The sequence below is a fragment of the Merops nubicus genome, unplaced genomic scaffold, assembly GCF_000691845.1.
Source record: "Merops nubicus isolate BGI_N331 unplaced genomic scaffold, ASM69184v1 scaffold1428, whole genome shotgun sequence".
In the NCBI taxonomy this organism is placed as follows: domain Eukaryota; kingdom Metazoa; phylum Chordata; class Aves; order Coraciiformes; family Meropidae; genus Merops; species Merops nubicus.
Genome location: NW_008626102.1, coordinates 22,923 through 45,211, shown reverse-complemented (window position 1 = coordinate 45,211; position 22,289 = coordinate 22,923). Strand labels below are relative to the sequence as shown.

Sequence of the window (22,289 nt, the reverse complement as noted above, 5' to 3'; positions counted from 1 at the left end):
TCGGTCCCCCCCCCCCCCAGCTCCAGCCCTCGCCCGATTCAACTGCCTGGCACTGGCAGGGAAGTGATGAGGAGTGAGCCAGCCGTGCCTCACGGGAGCTCCAGGGCTCCTTCCAACTGCAGCTGAGCTCCACGTGCGGGTCTGCAGCAGAGGAGGGACAGGACTCCGGGCAAAGGGCTGCCCTGTCCTGCAGCCAGCACACCCCACAGGGGGAATAGCCAAGTGCCAGCAAAGCACGAGGCTCCTCTGACTGTCACAGCCCTGCTCAGCCCAGGGATTCAAGCCCCGAGCTGTGGTTTCCAGCCCAGAGCCATAATCCCTTCCAGAGACTCTCCCTCTGCCTCCTTAGAATGTCACGTGTGCCTGAAGTCCCTGCTCCAGAAAGGCTTTTCCATCTCCGCAACCACCAGCCGTGACAGTGAATTTCTCACACTCCCCACCACCTCATCAGCATTCTTCTCCACAGCCACTACTAAAGCATCTTTGATGTGGCAGCTCCTCCACTGCAAATCGCTGCTCTGTCACATACCTCGGGTGGCTGGGCAGCTGTGGGAGACCCGTGGGCACCCCGTGGCACAGGCACGCTCTGGCAAACCCCTGCGAGCTGCAGCAGCCCGTTTCTCTGGCACAGGCAGGGCTCCAGGTCTGCCAGCCCCATCGAATCCCTTGAGGGGTCTCCTTGGGGACCTCTGTCTCCCCACAGCCCCTCAAGCATTGCTCCTGGTGACAGCAACAGGATGACACCCCCTCCCAAGCAGACTGTCACCACTGCAGGCAGGGTCTCAGCCCCGCAGCCAGCTCCAGCCCAGCCCCCTCCCCGGCGCAGGCTCTGCTTTCAAGGCAGGGAAGCTCCATACCTACAAAGAGCACGAGGCAGGGCCCCTCGTTCAGCTGCACGGCGTTGGAGTCCGTCAGCTCCAGCACGGGCTTGGGGTGCCAGGGGAACTCGCGGCACTCAACGTCGTTCAGCACCTCCACCCGGCCCTGCCGCGTGATCACCTCTCCCTGGGGGTCCAGCACGATCAGAGTCGGGATGCCTGGGAGGAGAGGAAAACAGGGTGGGATGAGCCAAAGCACAGACCCGGGCAGAGACAGGGCGTGGGGAGCAAGGCCCTTCCCCATCGGCTCCGCCTCTGGCAGGAGCCCAGCGAGCTCGCCGCCTCGCCGCAGCTCCAGAGTCTGGGAATGGAGGTCCCCAGATCCTGTTTCCATCCTAGCAGAGTGCTAATTCTGCACTGATTTCTCCCTCAAGGAGCCCAGTGAGCTGTGTGCCAAGAGGCTGGGATGGACGCAGGCCCGGGTCTGTCAGGGAATGGCACACAGGGAAGAGGAGACTCCCTCACATCCTGGTGCTGGCTCATGGATCCCAAGCACGAAACCAGCTTCATTTCCCCAGCTGGGGCCTAGAGCTGCTTGCTGCTGAGCACAACGTCTCTGCCAGCCCTGGCACAGCACCAAGCAGGCACCCTCCTGCAGAACAGGGGTGGGGTGGAGATCCTGTTGGAGTAAGGGGTCTCTTGCACAAGAGCTTGTGTAGTTATGGCCAAGCGAAGTGAATTTGCCTTGTGGATTTAGTGTTAGTGGAAGATGTTTGAAGACTTGTTTATGTTTTCAGGTATTAGGTTTAAAAAAAAGTATATCAAAGTATATATATATGTCCTAGGTTCTTCCTGCAGCTTGGACCCTTGGGAAAGGGAGCAACACGGGTGTTTTGCTTCATTTGGGGGATGAAAAAGATAAAATGAGAGATAATCAGTTAAATATGTTCCTCTATACAAAAAGGGACAGTACAGATCTTCCCCAAGACATCCTTCCTGAGACTAATGAAGCAGGATTTTTGTCCACTGGACAGTGGCACTGGGCAGGATAGAGCTCAGGGAACACTCAGTGAAGTTCTGGCTGTCGGGACTAAGCAGCATTTTACCCTGAGATATGGAACTGGAAAGCCCCATAATAAAGGAGAAGCCTTATAAGGGAGGGGAATGTATCTGCAGCAGGGATTTAGCACGAGTCACCTACTGAGATGTGGCTGGGCTGGCAGGGGGGCAGGGCAACCATCCCATCAGATAAGGCAGGACAAGGCCTTCTGGCCACTAAACAGTCCCTGGAGGGTCAACAGGAGAGGCTCATGTTGGAGACTGCATCTGGGAAGCACAGCATCCCTCTGTCATCGAGGAACAAACTTCCCACAAGGAAGGAACAGGGGGGAGTTTGGGCTCAGGCCCCAGGAGATGAGTGAAGTGACCAGTGTCAGTGGCAGGCACTGCTGTCTGCTTCTCATCACCCAGGCTTCCATCTGCTCATTACCCACCATCTCCTTCAGCCAGCAACATCCCCCAAACCACAACCAGCAGAGGAGGCAACACAAATCCTCCTGCACTCATCCAAAGGCTCATTTTAAAGCTCCCTGGAGGTGTTCAAAAAATGTGTATATGTGGCACCTGGAGACAGGGTTTAATGGTCATGGTAGTGTTGGGTGATGGTTGGACTTGATGAGATCTTCTCCAACCTCAGTGATTCTATGATTCTGTGGTTCATTCATCAGAAATACTCTGCAGAGCCACTCTCTGAGCCGGGGGGCACCGTGCTTGCCCCTGCCAGACTCCTGGCACTGCACCCCCGTGGCTGTACTACAGTGGGTTACTCAGAAGCCCTCTGAATTCCCAGCATTTCTGCAGGGAACACGTGGCCATCTGTCTGTCCCAGGCCTGCCTGCAGGTCGGGGCAGCAGCTGCATTCCCCTCATTCCCCCTCACATTCCTGCCTGTGTGCTGGGGCTGCCCCAGCGCTGGCACCAGCAGGAACCCGCCCAACACCCCGCTTGCAAATCCTAAGGGTATGCCAAGAAAACCATTTTATATCACAAAAAGCCTTATTCATTACCTGCTGCTATTCAAAATAGCTCCAGGGCAGGGATGGGTTAAACAGACTGAAAGGAATTGGGAAATCTCACTCTGGCCCTGCCCTTCAAGGCACAAAGTCTTACTGAAGCCAGGAGAAGCACACAGCATCCCCCAGGACTCGGATCTTTATCCATTTAGGATTCCCAGCCCCACTTTTCCATCCTCTCCAGACCTGCACAACACACAAGGAACAGGCTAAAAAGGTGGGCTCAGCTCAGTACCCTGTCAGCAGTCAGTCTGAACAATGCATAGTACCATGGAAGAGATTTCAAATGAGCTTTGCTGATTGGGGAAGATGAAGGGCCCAGTTTAGATCGTTGTGAGCAGGATCCCACAGCTATCAGAGACTCCATCCACTACCCAAAGCATTCCAACTTTGCCTGACTTGTGCCTGACACACATCCCCTGCCCAAAGCCCCCAGCCACAAATGCAAAACTGACTCAGAAAACAGAGTGCAAGATAATTCATCCTGGGTTTAGCATGTTCAGGAGATACAAGTACAGCATCCAAAAACTCAGGGGGCTGGGTTTCCAGTTCGTGAGGAGGTGTGTGACATGGGCTGGGTCCCTCCCTGCTCCTTTTGCCCTGTGTCAGAGGCTTCTCACCAGCCACAAAGCTCTGCTTGCCTTTCTGGACCCACCTGGAGAAGGCTGAGGCTGCTGCAACTCATCTGCTCCTGGTCCTGATCATCACTCCCTTGTCTCCTTCCTGCACATCCCTGGCTGAATCCCAGGGATTAGGACACAGCCTTACCAGGCTCATGGTAAGGACCCATCTCACCTCCCCTGGCAAACACATCTCTGCACGGGACACAGACCAGCAGGACCCATCCTTAACCTTTTTCACACCTGCTAATCCAAATCCTCCTCCCCACAGCCTCCCCCTCCCTGCTCATCCCAGCCACTATTTGTTATTTTAGTGCCTTTTGGGGGCTTTGGTAATTGCCGTGAGTCATAACATCAGAATTTACTTATCAAGTAGAATCCCAGATCAGACACTGGCAATGAATATTGTATAAGCTTGGATCAGAATTAGCATAGACAGGCTCAGTTTGATTTTATGCATTAGAAAATGGATTCAGTCCCCACGGGGCCAGCATTTTATGAAAACACAGGGGCCAAATGATTTGTTACCAAGCCTGACAATACATTTACTTACTTACATATTAAACCCCATACACGACATGGAGATCTCATCTGCAGTAAGTCTGTTGGGTGAGCAGTCAAAATCATGGTGAAGCAAACACTCAGAATGCATCAATCATGGGAAGGGAGGTGGGTTTTATTGCCTTCTTTTTTTCCCCCCACCTTTTGAGAAGAAACCTGGTATGAGAAGCCTCCTGTAAGAGTGACTCCCAGGCTGCCCCCACCAGCCAGGCATCTGGCCTAAAGCCCCAGGCAGGGGGAACTGACAGGTTTTGGAAGTTCCCCTAAAGGACTGCAAATCCCAAAGACACCACAGAGTCCACATTCAGGAGCCTAAAATCTCTCCCAAGATGCACAACACCAGGGGGCAATTCCCACGTGAGTGTAACACTTCTCACTGCTCCCTGTGCCATGGAAGGAGAGGTAACATCAGGGGATCTCCCCTCAGGCAGGACCATGTGCACCAGGGGCAGCACACAGAATCATTTCTAAGCAGCCACTACACAAGACATGACTCTCTCTCTCTCTCTCAAGATAGTGCTGCATCCAGAGGCAATTTAATATAGGTGGGCAGGGAACAGCCCACTGACTGCACATGGGCTATGAATAGAGGCATTCAAGTAAACCCAAATAAAGGCCAATAACTCAACTTGTGTTTTACACTGAGTTTTTGAATGCCGTAGGGGCCAAGAGAGAACTAAAACAACAAGAGATTTTACTCTCTTGCTGCTTTCCACCACTCAGGAGCTTTGGGCATTCAGGGAAGACAAGCTCCTCTGTTTTTTCAGCTCCCAGCCTTGCAAAAGCCAGTGGAAGACCCACCCCACAGGCACACTGCTCTCCCAGCCCAAGGCACCACCAGGACAGGAACAGGACACTGATAGGCTGCACACTCTTGCTGCTGTGTAGGTGCAGCTCCAAAGGGGGCAGGGCAGAGGAGATTACGTGGGTCCAGCTTTTCACTGAGGTGGAATAATCACCAGTGGTGATGAGCTGAGCCCACAGCATCTAGTTCTGATGGCACAAAGCTTTTGCCACAGCCAATGTGGCAGCCTGGCTGCAAACCTCAAAGTTGGTGGGGAGGATCCTGAGTTGCTGCCTGTAGAAGGCTTGACAACAACCTGGAGCCCCTGGGAGCAGCACGAGGGGTCACCTCCAGCCCTCTCCCAGCACCCTCCCCACAGCACCCTGCTGCCCCCAGGTCACAGTGGGGAGCAGAGCCCAGGCCAGCCTGGCAGAGCCCGTGCAGGCAGGAGGGGAGGTGGGACAGTGATGCCTCCTGAGCAGGGTGCAGACCAGCCCATCTCCACATTTCAACACTGCTTTGTGGGATCACAGCCCATCCCTGCAGAGAGGTTCCCACTCTACAGGAAAACCATGGCAGATAAGCAGAAGGGTTTGCACTCAGACATGCCCAAATCCCAAGGTCGGTGTCCCTGGGAGAGCAGCTGAAATGCAGGGATAATCTGGGAGCTTCCCTGGCAGAGGAAGGCACTAGGGCTCAGGGGAACAGCAAGTATTTACATTTTCAGGTCAGCACACAATGGAGAGAGATATTTAAGGACCCAGAGGCTGGAGTTAGAGGGAAAGCTGTTGTCACTGTTTCCCTGGCTACAGCACGCCCGGTGATCAAGTATCCACGGCTGGACACCTTATTTACAGAAAGTCCCAGTGAAACTGGCAGCAGTCCTGCACCACTCAGCTGAAACCAGCACTGGAAAGGTTTGGGAGCTGGCTGGGGAGAAGATGGATGAATTTGGAAAGTCCTTGCCTCATGGGAAGGTAATTAAACAGCCAACCAATGGCTATTTAAAGCAGGCAAATTGGTTTTTCTTGGTTTAAAGACAGGGAATAGAGCTGAGCGATGGCACCTGAGCTCACCCCAGAATGGGTGCTCAGAGAGGACCCAAAGGAGGAATTAGTTCTCCCACCACTCTCCCCAGGCCCTCAGCCACCTTTGGCAACATTCCTCATCCCCTACAAATGGCATTAACGCCCTGCCAGCCTGTGCCCACCTCACCAATGCTGCATGGAAATGGCTAAGAAACAGGCACATTGCAGCAAGACCCTACAAGCACAGGGAGAAACTGTACGTAGAGAACACCTCCTTGGGAGCCAGCACCTCACATGTCTCTGTGCTGCAGTTTGTCCCCTGCAGGAACAAGATGCCAGTCCCCAGGGGGGCTGCTGTGAACTTTTATCATCTTCGTGACTCTCTGAAGGCACCCAGACAGACAGAGTCTCTCCCCTGCCCCTCTGAGCAACTGGGGCTGCTGGAATTCTGGCACTGGCATGTACAGTAAAAGCAAAGCCATGGTTTACATCAAACATGCACTCTGCTGTAATTCATGTCACTAACATAAACCAGATGCCATCTTGCTGAGCCCCTGCAGAGAACGACGGAGCTGCCTTTGCGCTACAGAAAACGGCAACAAAATGAAATCTAAACCTTCAAGAAAGAGCAAAATAAATAAATCAGTAATTAAGCAAAAAACATCCACGCCAAAAAAACAGCTTCCAAGTTTCCAGGAAGAATTAGGTTGTTTATGGAAGTCCTGTTTCAACTAACAGCCTGCCTGGCAGGTGGTAGGAATGCGAGTTTGCAGAAAGCAGAAACACGAAGCGGCTCTGCCTGGGGCACTGTGCTTTGCTGTTTCCTTGTTCCAGTTAAACAAGAGGAGAGGTTGCAAACACAAAAGGAGCAGGCAGGGGAGCTCTGCGTGGCCGTGGCCTCTCCTACCTTGGATGCCATAGAGCCGGTTCAGGCGCGACCGCCGGGCCTCGTCGCCGTACGGCACGGCCACCCAGGGCATCTCACTGAAGTACTGCTTGAAGGAGTCCTCCGACCTGTGTGAGGGGAACATGCGTGGGGTCCAGGCACAGCCCCTCGCCCACCAGCCTCTTCCCTCTCGTTAAAACCTGGCCTGCAAAGCCCTTTATCCCCCCCCAAAAAGCGCGCCGGGAAGAGCTGCTGGCAGACGCAACCCGGGGAGAGCCAGGCCAAAGTCAAAGCCCCCAGTCCCTCAGGAAGGGGTGAGTTTTGACCCTGATAAAATATTTCTCATTCTCTGGGGCATCTGAATGTCAGCCCATGCATGGCAGCTCAAGCATCCTTCAGACCTCAGACCCATGAGCCCCATAACAAAATCCAGGAGCTTTCTGTCTGCCCCACAGACAGAGCCTGCTCTCAGCCCCCCGCTGCCCTCACTAGGCCCACTGCTGGGCAGAGGGCAAAGGACTCGGGCAGCCTTGCCAACGCCAGAGCCAACCTGCTCTACCCCAAATCCAGCTGCCTCCTCAAATCAAACCAGCAACGCTCAGAGCTCGGGGACAGCCAGCTCTGCCTGCACAGGGTGTTAGTGTCCCATACCTGTCTGCGCTAACGAAGAGGATCTCAAACTTCTGCCCTGCCTCCTTGATTTTCCGGTAGGACTCCACCAGGACCCTTGTGAGGCTTCGGCACGGTGGGCACTGCAAAACACAACACAGGCACGATGGCATGGCCTCCTCCTCCCCAGGGCCAGACCCAGCCACACCCAGCAGGTCCAGGTGACCTAGTGACCATGGAAAGACAGATGTGACCTCATCTTTGCCAGGCAGCAGCCCTGAATGTGGCTGGGGCTTATGGCCTGTCAGTTATCAACAAAATTTCTTCCATTTTCAGAGTCTGACCACTTTTCCTCTTCTGAAGGGCAGGATGAGGATGAGAGGCCACCACAGCTGCAGCTTCTTCGAGAATGATCAGAACATCTTAACTGCTTCAAGGCCGGCTGGCCCAAGGTCTTTACTCTCCCACAGAGCTCTGCAGCAAGAGCCAGAGGGGGATCCCCAGAGCACCCCCGAGCTCATGCCAGCTGCTCTGCAAAGCTCCTACTACTCACCCAGTGTGCTGAGAAATAGACCCCAACGTGCGAGCCCTCCAGGGCACTGCTGTCCAGTGTCTGGCCGTTGTTCCTTAGCAGAGGCCCAGCAACAACTTCACTGAAGGGTTTTGGTCCCCAGGGGAACTCCAAACCTGGAGGCATCAGGATGGGGTTGGAGAAAAAACACAAAACAGCAAGATGAACATGGAGCCTTTATAGTTTTAAAATGTTACACCAAAAATAAACCCATCCCACCTTCTGCAAAGATATGAGGGAGCCAGGAAAGCCAAGATCTGTACTGGAGCCAAGATCTGTACTGGAGCCAAGGCCACCTCTTTTTTTCCCCCAGGTAGGGCTGCACCCTCACTCGAGTTGCAGCACCTTCAGCTTGATGAAGCCCGCTCTGGTTTTGTGCCTGATGAGGCATTTTCCTTATCAACAGTATTTGTTTTAACAACAGAGGGCAAGGTGGTACGTGCTCAGGAATGTGGTCAGACCATTTGCCTTACGTTGATACTAATCGTGTATTTTTGTAAATGGACATATTTATTCATAAAATGTCACAGATACATAAAAGGTGGTTTATATTTATAAATATATTTATATATTTCAAAACCTTATATATAAATTACACTTACACTAACTCTCTGCACCCTGAAGCAAGCATGTGTGTATACACACAAACACATGCTCTGAAGCATCTGCTGCCAGCTCCCAGAGCAATCAATCCATGCATTGAGCCAGGGAGGAGGAAACATCCCAGATGGCTCAGGCCACAACGTGCACTTGCTGCACAGTTCCTGCCTCCTGAATTAAAGACTCAATCTCTGCACTCTGTATCTACTGCATGAAGAAATGATGGGTTGGCAATGCATGTGGCATGGACAGCAGCTGAATGATGGGTCTGCAGAGTCTAGGATTAAGGGCACACATTTTGCTCATTTTGTTTTTTGCAGATTGGAAGAAGATGGATTTAACACCAACCCCCAGCACAGTAAACCTCAGAAATGGAGAACAGGAACATTTTTCTGTTGCATTTCTAAATAATGGGGAATTTATTATCCTAAGAGGGTGTGATGTCAGTGATAAAGTCCTACTCAGTATTTTGGAAGTGTTCTGCTCTGAAGGTATGGCAAGTCTGGGCCCTCAGTCTGTCTGTCCATGTGCCTTCATCAGGGAAAAATTCAAACAATGTTTCAGTTAGTCTAACTTTTTCCTCATTAGCACTTCAGACAAAAATCCTGGAGGGGAAATCTTTGTTCTTTTCAACGAGCAAAACAGAAACACAAGATCTGGCAGGAACGATGCAGAAAATTTTATGCTGAAAATACAGTGCCTCAATTAGTGCAGTATGACAATAGCAATTTGTTTCCTTTTCCCTCCCAGCCCCCCAAGGCAGCTGAAAGTGAACTGAAGCCAAAAGGCAGCCGTGCCCCCACCTTCCTGTGGCACACAGGAGGCCAGGTCTCACCTTCTGGGTCATCCCGGATGACCAGGAGGCCGTTCCTGCACACCACCTTCCCAGTAGAGGCATCGATAAATATCAGGGAAGGAATGTTGGAGACTCTGTACTTGTTCCACAGCTTCAGCTGCAAAAGAGACGGGGAGGGGAGAGGAGAAAGGTAAACTTGGCAGCACGAAGGGGAGGATTTTGGAACGTTAGCACCTCTCAGACCAGAGGTCAGAGCTAAGCAATGGAACACAGCTGGTGCTTTGGCAACGCGCAGGAAGGCATGGGAAGGCTTCTCTCCAGAGCTGCTGGCCTAGCCTGGACCTCCAGCACCCACAGAGACCTGCACCATCAACACCAGCCTCTGGGAACTGCAGCCGAGGCCACCGTTGGTCTCACCTGCTGTGGCCATGCCCGTGAGCACAGGCAGAGCTTCTGCTCTTTGCAGAAAGCACTGGCCTCTCTGCAGGTAAAATGGGAATAATATTTACCATACTTTGAGGTCTTTGTTTGGAAGACATGGTAAGCACAAATACTTTCAATGCCACTGCTCTGAAGCAATTTGTAATGCTTCCCTGGCTGTTTCCTCCCCTCCCACTTCGACGTTCACTACACAAACCAGCAAGCCCTGCCAAGACACAGCCAGGCTGAAAACAAGGCCAGCACACAGAAACACGATTCCTCTGCAACTGGGGCTTCCCGGGTTCCTCCCCAGGAGCTGATGAATGGGTCTGACATCAGCCTGGGGGCCATGCAGCCCAGCTCATCTATCCCACGCCACCAGGCTCAGAGTCCCAGCCAGGAGGGGCAGAAGCTGGCAGGCTGTGGTGGCCATGCTTTGGGCAGCCTGGTGTGGATACTGCACAGCTCTGCTCAGCCTCGATGGCTGAGTGCTCTGGGCGTCACACGGTCCCTGGGCTGACATTTCTCAGCCTGTGCTTCTGGCACAGGGTGATTTGGAGCTTAAGCCACATACAGAAGCTCGCCAGGACAGAGAGGAAGAGGACGACGACAGCTGCTGGCACAGCCCCACGTGCAGGTGTGGGCTGGCTGGGTGCAGAGGAGCTGCTCTCCCCACCACGGAGAACCTGTGATGGAGAAGCTGCTCCCATCACCACGGTTACTTGCATTTCTCTGAGCTTTTCAACCTAAACAGCCCAGCAGTGAATTATCAAACTTTTAAACAAAAGCCAAGCCATAGCTGAGAGCCAGAGGGGAAGGAAATGAATCATCACCTTTCCCTACATCAAGCTCTGCTCTGCAAAGCTCCTCAGGCTCTGGGTTTTTACATCTTGGAGAATGAAACCCAGCCATGGGAGAAGGGCAGGAGGGAACCAACAACAATCCCACCCAGCACCAGCAAGGGTTCAAGCACAAGAGGCAGACAAACCCTCACATGATGTGCTGCTGCTTCCATCAGTATCTCACAGAGAAGCTGGACCCAGTTCCCAGAGGAAGAGGCCACAGCTCTACAGATCACTGTCCCAAATTTCCCAACAGAGGCAATCCCATCTCCTGAGATTGGAATGACCTGGGGACAAAGCAAAGAGGGCAGAAGTGGGATGCAGATCTCACCAGAGATCTAGCTGAGGGAGAAAGTCACATCCACATTCAGGTTTTAATGTCACTTTATTAAGTATATTTTCCAACACATTTTTATAGAAGATGTACTGGATGAGTGACATGTGTCAGGCTGCTTACAAGGGGGTGTTAGCAAACGCTCTCAGGTCTGAAGGAAGTGTTACCACTGATCTAGTGAGACTTAATTTACCTCCATCTACTAGGAACTACAGAGGCAAGGTTTTGGATCATGCCCACCAGCCTTTGATTTCCAATGGACCTGTTTCTTGGGAGAAGTCAACTCATTCACAATGCCTATCCACAAACCAGATGGTCTTGGGCATAGAAAGAAAAAAAGAAACCAATTGCAAGCCAGGCCCCTCACAACAAGCCCACTCAAACCACAGCAGGTAAAATCCACTTGTGTGAGGTTTAAAGGGTGGGGGAAAGCTCTTTATAAGGATTACAGGCATTTAAGAGGGTGTTGCCAATAATGAGGAAATTACAATTAGCAGTCGGCTGATTGTCTTTAAATAGCTGCTTACATTACACTTCATTTGGACAAGCCCTTTGTGTAGGGGCAGCAGCTCCCCTGGGGCACTACCCAGTCCTGGCAGTTTTGCTTGGCCAGGGAAGCACAGGGTCTGTATTTCAGAGCCAAGAGTCTGCATCCACTCGCTGTGCTCAAAGGGATGGGGCTGGGATGCCCCAGATAAAGGGATAAGAACAAGCCACACCAAACCCACTCTCACTGGAAGCACAGGAGCAAGTGGTGCACAGCTGGCTCCAGGCAGTCTACAGGGTCCAGCAGAAATGGCAGCTCTCACCAAAAACTGGGCTGAAACTGCAGAGACTGTCTTGGCTGCCCAGACGTCCCCAGCACAGGCCACCTGCCATTCACATACCCTGTCCCCACGAAATGGAGTTTTGTTGCCACTCCTACACTCATCACTGAGGGTCCACAGGAGAACATCTCCAGAAAGAATGAAGCTAGGCATGTGCTGAAAGGGTCCAAAAGCAGCAAAAAGGTCAACAGGACACCTGCTGCTGCTGCTGTGGGAGCATGTCCATCACTGAGTGTGGAGACCTGAACCCACTGACCTCACGCTCAGACACAACTTGGCAGATGAGTAAAAGCAACAAAACCTGCCAGGTTTTACCTTGCAGCTTTGCAAAAAGGCATCACACAGCTCCCAGACAACACCACCACCACCCCCCCAAACCTCTCACAGCTTCAGACACACGAAGCAGCATTTGCTACCTGTCTGATCACTGAAACTCCTCGTACCACACCAACGAACAGACAGGACTGCACAGAAGACAACTGGAACCAGGCTGCCATTTTAAGCCCGTTTATAAAAGACTTGAATTGCAAATGAGTGGTCTCTCTGCACTAACCATATTAATTGTGCAGTCTGGATCAGACAGCACAGGAATGTGCTGTTGGAAGCGGGAGCAGTTTGGTTTGATGCTTCTCCTGCAGGCTAGGGAAGCTGATGGGGAACGAGAAATGCACACATGCTGCAGGATGAGTGCCAGGATCTACCACCACCCCACCAGCACAGCCCCCTTCAGCCAGACTCAGCTTCCCAAAGCCTGTTGGACACTTCTGAAGGAAGCCCAGTGGCTCCTTTTACTGCAAGTCTGCCCTGAAAGAGCAGCACTTTGACAGGGAATGGGCCTGGCTCATTTTAGCTGGGCTTTTTGGATAAGATAGCTCGCTACAGGATTCCAGGGCCACTACTTGGCAGCTGAACTACAGCTCCCAGCAAAGAGAGCCCATCTCCACCTAACGCCTCTGAACGCCAGGATGACCTAACCCATCTCAGGGCAAGCTACTGCACCAGTTAGCTTTTCTCAGGGTGTAATGCCAGGGGTTGGCACACGTGAGGGTTCTGGAAAGGAGACAAACTCCTCCTTGGCACACCAGCAGGTATGTGGTTGCGGTCCACGCAGGAAGGGGAGAAAAGGCATCCCTTGCACAATGACCTGCAGAACCAGGCACCTCGCAGAGGACCCTGTGTCAGGCTGGCCACGGGATGCAGAAAGCAAATTATGACTTGCTTTGAAACCACAGGATGATGGGATGATAGCTCAGGCAGCAGGGCAGAGTGCTGCCTCAGCAACTTTTAAAAGCTGGTTTTCCTGCCGTGAAGAGGATGACATAGAAATAACACACTCTACACTCTGAGGATTTGATCATCCATTTAAAGAGGGGATCTCTGCTCCGCTTCCCAACAGCTGTTGCAAATCTGTGGGATCAGGCCAAAGCTAACACAGATGTGAAAATAATCTACGGGCTATTCAGCCTGCAAGCAGCTGATCCTCTCGGAGCGCCCTTCGCTCCCGGCTCAGGCTGTATGCCTCCTAAACTCAGTGCTGGCCACAGGGTGCCCGCTGGGGAAGGAGCGAGGACACGCAGCCCCTCGCAAGACACCCAGCCCCTCACAGGACATGCAGACCCTCCCAGGACACCCAGCCCCTTGCAGGACACCAGGACAGGCAGCCCCTCGCAAGAGGCCGTACCGGCTCATCAGCACTGCAGAAACCTCGCTGGCTCCTGGGCAGGTGGTTAAGTGCAGCAGTCCAGTGGAAAAACCAGAGTCACCAGATTCCTCTGGTAACTTTATCCCTGTGATGGAGGACCTGGAACCCGCAGCCCTGGGCTCCCTCTGCAGCTCCATCCACCACCGGCCGCGGGAGGCTTTAAAATGGTCACTGGTTATTTGAGGTCCCAGGCGCTCCGAAGATGTCGGGTCACGCAGCAGCACTCGGCACCGGTGGCAGAGCTGCTCTCTGTGCTGGCAGCTGGCTCAGCTATTTCCCCCACCCTCAAGACTGGGAAATGCCTGCCCGAGACACGCTGGAGAGAAGCCTGCAGACAGCCACAGGGATTTTTCCAGCTGAAGGTGTCAGACACCAGGTCTCCCCAGCAGCCCGCGGCTGTTTCTGTGCAGGGCTGGCACACGGCCGGGGCAGATGAAATCCCCCTCCTGCTCTGCAGTACCAGCAGGGAAGGGATCCCCAGCTCCCAACAGCTGCCGGGCACTATTTTTGGTTGTGCTGATGGATTTACCAGCCCTGGTGGCGTTCAGTTACTACCACAAATCCTGAGCTGCAGTGGTTTGTGCTGGCAGACAAAGCACAACTGCTTGCAGTGAAACCAGCCCCGGCCGGTGGGAAAGTGGTTCTCCCACCCTCTCTGGGGGGGACTGTTTCTCTCCACTCTTGTGTGAACTGGGACCATAAAACCTCTCATGCCTCCATCTTCCATAGGACATGGAGCTGCCTCTGCATGGGAGGCATGGAGGTTTCAGAGGCATCTGCCTGTGCCAGCAGCAGGGAGGACACTGCCTCTGCTCATCTCGCAGCTCAGCCTTCCACCGACCAGCAACAGCCAGACAAAGCTGGTTTTGAAGCAGATCCCTCAGCAACAACGAACACATTCCCAGTGCAGATAGCTGCTGCTTTCTGCTAAATGAAACACAAAGCCAGTTCTTTCCCGAAAATCCACCCCTGGAGGCAAGACCCCCAGGTCTGGGGAACTCCTTGGTGCTGGAAAAGATCTTGTTCTCCAACAGGCCCGAGTGCCCAGCCGAGAGCACCGAGACATTTCCATTACAGACACGAGCTCCCTCCTTGCTGGTCTCTTGTTCCAGAGCCATAGGCTGAAATATCAAGCGTGAGGAACGCACAGGCAGTGCTCAGGTAGAAAAGCACCCTTGATCCAGGGCTGCAGAGACCAGCAGAGCCCACTTCTCACAGCTCTGCAGACCAGCTCGGAGCTGGTGAGACAAGAAGGGCCATTCCCACTCCCACCACCCCGCTCCCATGGTCCAGCGCTGCAGGGGATGGCTCTGTCCTCCCTCACAGTGTCAAACTGCAGCTTTTACATCCTGCCTCCGAGGGTTTACAAGCACCAGGGGCCACCCAGGCTCTGCAACAGCATGCACAGGGCTACAGAACAACAGGCTCTCCCTCGCCCCGTCGAGTGAAATCCAGCTCACGCCTGCCCCTGCGATCCAAGCTCGGCTGGGGCAAAGGCTCCTCTTCCACCCCTCCCTCACCACTCCTCTCCCTTCACACATAAGGGAACCCCTTAGCAGAAGGGGGACATGGTTCAGGGACAGCACCCAGCCAAAGAGCTGGGGGAGGTGTTGAGGGCAGATGGTGCACCCCGAAGCCTGACCTCGTGACATGGAGGAGACCAAGCGAGGCTTGGGATAAATTAATGTCTATTGTGCTGCCGTTTCTCTCTGAAAGCAAATAAAAATCTAATTACAAAATACAATGGTGAGAGAGATGGCTGCTCCGAGAACATTAATGAGCCGAGGAGGGAGGGTTTGGAACTGCAATAAATCAGACTGATGTGAACGGCTGAGAATGATGCCGTGGGGCACTGGGGCTGCTGGTGCGTGCAGACCGGTGGGCAGATGGGACCCCACGTTATCGCTCCCCTCTACCCCCACACTGTCTCAGATGGGGGAAAACTCTCTAAAAACCACCTTAGGACCAGTTTCCCCCAGCACTCAGCTGGGCAGTGCCTGCTGCGGATGCTCCCCTCGCCAGTCACATTCCAGCAACATGACTCGGTGTGAGCAAAATGAGAACCTCAACCCCAGCGTGCTGCTGGTGACCTCCGTCCCCTCCCTGGCAGCGGCTCCGTGGTGGGCACTGGGACAGCACAGTCCCACAGCTGGTGGGAGGGCAGGGGAGACCCTGGCAGGAGCCAGCTTGCAGCTCCAAGGCTTTTATCCTTCCCGAGCACGGAACACAACGGCAAAAGCTCTGGAGCTGAAGCTGGAGGAAATCCTCTCCGCAGGGTTCTCTGGCAGGGCGGCCGCCAGCGGAGGGCTGCTCTTTGTTCCCCTGAGGAGCTCCATAGGCCAAGTCCCGGGGTGAGGGACCCGGGCCAGCCCCAACTCATATCCCAGCCCCCTCGCTTCCTCCCGTGCTCTTGCTCTGGCACCCCGCTCGGCTCCCTTGCTCTCTGCCGAGCCCGACTGTGAGCTGAGCATTTCATCCCAGGGTGAGCAGCACACGGCCGGGTGTGTGCCTGGCCCCCAGCACAAGCTGCCTCCTCGCCCCCTGACGCACACGCAGGCTGACAGGCTGGATCCTCCGCAGCCCACATCTGATAGGAAAACATTTAATTTGAGCAGAACTGAAGAGCAGTTAACATGATCTATGGAGAGCAAAGCCCCAGGGCCCGGAGCTGACACTGGAGGTGGCCTGGTTGTTTTATGTGTGTGAGTTTCAAAGCAGCGCTGGGCTGGCAGCTTGATTTGATCCCAGGATCAGGGCGAAGTAGCATTTGTCTAAACAAACAGATAACAACAAAGGCAGCAAATCAGGCAGGGAGGGTGCTACAAGACAGGCTGGTCTATCAACACTACCAGGATGCCTTTTATAAACCTTTTTTCCCAGGTGTCCTCAAACTGCATTCAAAAATCTGATAATGCAGAATTTAAGAATGCAGCATTGTACTCAGGACTAGGAAGCACACATCTGTGCATTTCCAAGAAATGGTTGTTTTCCTCTTTTTCTTAAAAAGAGGCTTACATGTGAGCATCTCAAGGTACTCCATAAACCATTTTTCTCCCTGCAGTTCTCCTTTGGGCCATGCACTCTCCCTCTACCCCAGGAGAACAGGGGCACAGGGCTTGCACAAAGATGGGTGCAAAACCCTAGGGGTCTCCCAGAACCCTGAACCTGCCTTCTGTTACCTGTTTTCAGTGGCATTTTTTCCACACTTTCCTGGTAAGAGAGACAGCAAGGCAAACATAAAAAGCAGTGAGGATGGAGGGAGTTAAAGTACTTGTGGGAAAAACTGAAGACACATCTAGAAGTGTATCATATATGGCCCCTATAAATTACACCCCCAAATGACTAGCACTGAGTAAGAAACAGCTATGTAAACACAAAGGTAATAAGAAAAAATAATAGTTTCTCTCTCTCCATGGGGAAGGACTATTTTTCCATCTGTTGATAGGAAAGACGAGGGGTGGGGTGGCAGTCTGGGACACTGAATTGAAGTTCAGGGTCTTTCTTTGTCCCCAGCCTCATCTGTCACTGGAAGGGGGCTGGCTGCCAGAGCAGCCACAGGCCACAGCCCTGGTCCCTGCCCGACCCTTCTCCTTCCACTGGTACCCCTCCCGTGAGGGCAGCCAGCAGCAGCTCATAGCATCTCAAGGTTGATCTCTGAAATCTTGTCTCATTAAGAAACAAACACTTCTGAAAAGCCCTGAGTTTACAGCGTTCCCACCAAACACAAAAGCCTTTTAAATCTGCAGGGAAATTGGGATATTTATTTTTTCTGTTTTTAAACAGACACAATGAGGTATTACTGTGGTTACTGTTTTGTTTTCAGCGGTTAATCTGAAAGGGGACCTTACACAATCAGACCAACAAAACGCTGGAAAACAATAGTGTATTTGTTAGCACTGTAACACACCCAGAGGAGTGAGGCCTTCGGGGTGCTGCAGAGCTTCACGAGCAGTAACCTGCCCAGGACACCCCAGCAGGACATCCCCCAGCCCAGCAAGACATCTGCAAATACCCTGAACACCTTCTCGTGCCCACTGCTACTGATGCACCCACCGGATGGGAAACCTCATGCAGCAGTGTCTGAAACACAATCGCTGATCCACAGCATCACTGCTGACACCTCATCACGAAAACCTCCACTCAACACAGCACTCACATCGCTGCAAATACTCAGACTGTTTAAAGGCAGCTCCTTTCCTCCAGCTGATCTCGGGAGAGGATGCACTGGTTGGCCTGGCCCTCCCTACAGCTGCATCCATCTTGCCGCCTCAGCGCCGACGGCGCCGCATCTCGCTCTGGCAGCGTTCCTGGTTTGCAACCCAAGGAGGGTTTTTCAGGCAGAGGTTATGCAGCTGCAGAGCCAGGAAGGCCATAACCACAGCCCCGGCGCCTGCTCACAGCCCACGCCGCCGGGGCAGCTCTGGGTGCTGCACACAAGACAGGCCATGGGCTCTGCTCACAGGTCAGGAGGGCAGCACAGCTCCAGGGATTCACTCTGTCACTGCACGCAGGTCAAACGATGCTCAGAGCTCTCCAGACCCAGATGCTCTCAAGCTCCAGCTGGAAATAGCAATCCCCACCACTGACAGCTCAGAGTTATCCTGCTCCTCTTCAACTTTTGGGCTGGAAGGGGGTCCCACCACCCAAGCCAACCCAGGGCAGCCACAGCACTTACAGGAGATTTCTCCTCCAGAGCTATAAATTTCATCCTGTGCAAATGTCCTACCACCAAAAGTGCTCTGGGCTAAGCCACCAATGACGACGTGCTTTCAGGCCTCCACATCCTCTTAACACACTTCGTAAGCACAGCTGAGCCCCAGAGCTGCAGTGGCCTGAGCCAGCTGGGTAGACCATCAGACCAACTCGTGACACAGGCAGGAAGGATGTGTGCATCAGGCTGACTAGAAAACACTCTTCTGTCAAGCACTTCTCTTCCTCCCACTCCCCAAACAGACACTCAGCCCCTCAGCAGAAACACTGCCCAGGCTGGAAGCACAAATCTGCCCAACACTGAGCCACTGACCTCTGACCAGGAAAACCCCACCGTGAGTGCCACGCTTCCAGTGAATCACCTGCACACGTTAAGAACCAGAGCAGAACAAAGCTGACCGCAGCTCAGATCCACCACCGTCTCGACTGCAGCCCAGGCCAGCAGGAGGGCAGCTGGAGAAGCCATTTCCTCATCCAACTGCTCCTTTGCAGAAGGGCTTTCCCACTGAGCTGTGCTCCAGCAAAGCTGGTGGCATGAGGTGGGAGAAGGCAGAAGGAGAGAAAAATTGGGAGGGCTGGGGGAAGAAGCAGAGACGTGGTTTGGGCTGGGCACGGAGGCGGAGCAGGGAGGTGCTTGTGAAAGACATTTCCAGCTGCTGGGATAGAGGGATAACCAGTGCTGGGAGAGCCTGGAGCAGGCCAGGCAGATGGGACTGAGGGAATGTGGAGTTTTTGACATACACACATGGTGGGCCAGGTGCAGGACAAGCAGGGGAACCCGATCTGTCCTGTGAAACCCAGCACCGAGATGCAAGAGGCCCCTGGCTCCAGAGTCATCGGCTGGGGCGAACAAGACAGCAGGCTGGGGCTTGAGCAGCATGTCCTGCAACTGCTCAATCAATTAGAGGCAAACAGGGATAGCAGTAAACCAGTAGCAAGGTCAAAAGCTCCAGCGACATCCCAGCTTGACTGATGGAAGTCACAAAACAGTTTCTCCAAGGGGAGAGAACCCCTGAGTCAGCACACGGATGAAACACAGCACCGGGAAGGCAGGAGCCCAGCTGCAAGTGAGCCTTGGGCACCACGTCCCTCCTGCCACCCCGGGCACCGTGTCCCTCCTGCCACCCCGGGCACGGCAGGAAGGCAGCCCCAGTGAAATGACAGGCTGCTGCCAGGAACCCATGACAAGGCAAATCCCCCGGGTGCAGATGAAATGTCAGCTAAGATGCAGTGTATTAATTCCCTCTGCTGACAGCCAGCCCCAGCTGGAGGGGAAGGCTCGAGAGTCAAGGAGAGGATGTCTGGTGCCAGGTCTGTCGCCGAGGCTTCAAGTCACCAGCAAACCAGGAGGTGACACAGAGCTGGATGCTGGGAGAGCTGCCTCGTCTTTTTGATGAGAATAAAGGAGATTCTGTGCAAAACAAAGAGCCAATCTTGCATTCTTTTATGAAGCGCCGACAACTGCTGTGCGCTGGCACTGACCTTCCTCAGATGTGGCTGTGTTTCTCTGTTACTATATTCAGAGTTTGTAACATGCTCTGGGATGATAAAAATCACTCCAGAAACAGTTATTAGAACTGTTTGCAGGAAATTGATCCATGGAGACAGAGAAAGTCTGGTGGTTTTACAAGAGCTTCGACTAGAGAAAGACCCAAGTGAAGGAGGATGTTTTACTTACCTGTCTTTTCAGCAATAAAAAGGAGTTGCATTGGGGGTTTATTTGTTTCTGTAACATACAAAACAACCATTGATTGTTTCCTCAGAGGGAAGCCTGACCCAAGACAGGCAGAAAATATCACTCAAGTCATGTGAGTTGAAGGCTTTTTGCTTTAGTCAAGATCTGGACTTGTTTGTTTGCACTGTTGTTTCACACTGTTGCTTTCTGCGGTTACTGACTGTCCGGAAGATGATCCCAGGCTAAGAGAACACATGCTGTGGGAACAGAGGTTTTATCTAGGAAAAGAGCACAACGCATGGTGGGAGCAGTCTGCCTTCCTGTCCCCCTCCAGCCTCAATGCTAGGAAGGAACGTGCTTAGAGTTGGATGAGCCACAGGAAACACAAGCAGATCACCCGCTTGTGTCCGAGTGGATTTTTCCAGGGCTTTGCTGCAAAGTTTCAGGCTCGCTCACCCCTTCCCCACCCCTGGGTCAGAACTGATTAAACGCAGCCACCGAGCTGAACTCCAGCATACTCATCTCCTTTGGCAACTCTGCGGTTCGGCTGCGAGCTCCAAGCTCTTCCCCCTCCTCTCCCTCCTTGTTCAATTATCTTGCTTCATCTTCATTCCGTTTCCAGGAACACTTAGCAACAGGCTCTTGCAATCAGCCACCGGCAGGCCAGGATCTGAGGAGACTCTGCAGTTACGATGACCTTTTACTACACATGCAAATTTTAAAGAAAGTATGTGAACAATTTGCCTTTTAAGTATCCTCTGGTTATGTTCTCCAGGAGTTAATTCTCCTTCTTTCCTTAGAGACATCAGAAACTCCAGATTTTATGATTTTTACACTAATGAGAACAAAACCTGTGGCTTAATTCTAGTGTGCTTTGTGGAATTTTTTTCTTTATCTCATGCAGCGAGCAGACTCTGAATGGGCAAAAATTAACCTGCAATAACCACCCTGGTCAAGGCCTCGGGTCTGCTCATGCTGTCAAAAGCCAAGTGCTGGCCTTGGGGTCCATCCCAGCAGCCAGCCAAACTTGATGGACAACATACTGTTGCTTCTCTTTCCGAGAGGCTTTTACGGATCCCCTCCAGGATCTCTCATTCCAGGACAGTTGAAGGCTATGATACCAGATCCAGGCACAGACATAGCATCCCAAGGAAAATGTGGCAGTTATGATCTCAGTGACTGAAGCTCACTGGCTGAGGCAGCAGGTAAGAGAGTAGCTACAGACTCATTGCCATGGGACTCAAGAGCTCCTGTCATATCCAGGGACTTCAGCAAGCGACACTGGTCTCCCCACATCCAAAACAATACACCCACCACCATGAGGCTCTCAGAGGTGGGGGCCCTGAGGCCCCTTATAGCTAATTACTCATTAAATATTTACTAACAAGCTTGGTTTGGACAAACCACAGCAGCCTTTTTCACAGCTGCCTAGATGGATGCTGGCAGCTAAGAAGCCAACCAGGCAGTGGCCTTGTGTTTTCATCAGATTTAAACCAAAACCCCAAAGCTTTCCAGCACTTTCCCTGTTACTTAGTAATTTTCTCACATACACAAACAAGTTTGGAGGTGCCCAGAAAGTGCACACCATGACAGCCCTTGCAGCTTGCAGGGCATGGGGGTATTATGGCATTTAACTCCTTTCTCCTTGCAATGAATGCTTTGTGTTTGGATTTTTTAAAAAAATCCTGTATTTTTTGCAGTGACTAGAAGCTGGAGGGAGGGAACGGGTGAATACCAAGGTACCAAGGCAGGCAGCCCACTTCCTTCTGAGTGGTGTTCAGAAATGAGGAAATAATTTGCAGTGCCCTACTCTGGGATAAAAAAGGCTCACAGATCCTTGATACTTAAACAGCATAATCTACCCTTTTATTCCTTTAAAAAATGAAAAGTCTGAATAAGCATGTCATTGATCTGACTGCTGGGAACAGCATCTGGAACATCAATCTCTGCCTGAGACTGCAGGAGAGCTCAAAGCAGCCAAGGCTGCCCTTGAACCAGATGCCGCTCGCTCTCACAGAAACACCGTGGATCTGTGTGAAAATGATTAAGCAAAATTGCTCCCACTTTTTTCAACTTTATAACCCAAATCTGTTTTCTCTTAGAGGACAGATGCTCATTACAAGCCCGCAGCACATCAAAGGGCAGGAAAGGCAGGAAGGCAGCCACCCAGCCATGCACCAGAGGACCTGTGCCCAGTGTCCTGCCTGGCCTCCCTGCACCCACCAGCTCCGCCCCACCCTGAAGCTTTTGGCTCGGGGTAAAGAGCAGAGAGTAAAAAGGCTTCTTCAAAGCTTTGTCCCCTCCTGGTGACACTATGAAGGTGGCCAACCAGGGGCTATTCCAGCAGCAGCAGCAAACAGCAGTGATGTGTTTCTGCAGGGAATTCTCTTGGTGCTCCAGAAGTCAGCTCCAGCTGTGGCAGCACCTCAGGAGCC

General features: G+C 52.7%; 1 protein-coding gene across 1 annotated transcript in view; it reads right to left on the bottom strand.

Moving 5' to 3' along the window:
* Positions 1-9,774, bottom strand: part of NXN (nucleoredoxin) — a gene marked incomplete at its 3' end in the record, with an annotated part of 11,530 nt that extends 1,756 nt beyond the window's left edge. The window contains exons 1-6 of the mRNA XM_008945867.1: positions 9,700-9,774; positions 9,384-9,501; positions 7,931-8,064; positions 7,420-7,520; positions 6,790-6,896; positions 858-1,037 (exon numbers count right to left, since the gene is read on the bottom strand). Coding sequence (XP_008944115.1) covers positions 858-1,037; positions 6,790-6,896; positions 7,420-7,520; positions 7,931-8,064; positions 9,384-9,501; positions 9,700-9,774 — 715 coding nt within the window. The remainder of the gene's footprint in view (positions 1-857; positions 1,038-6,789; positions 6,897-7,419; positions 7,521-7,930; positions 8,065-9,383; positions 9,502-9,699) is intronic.
* Between the last annotated feature and the right edge of the window lie 12,515 nt (positions 9,775-22,289).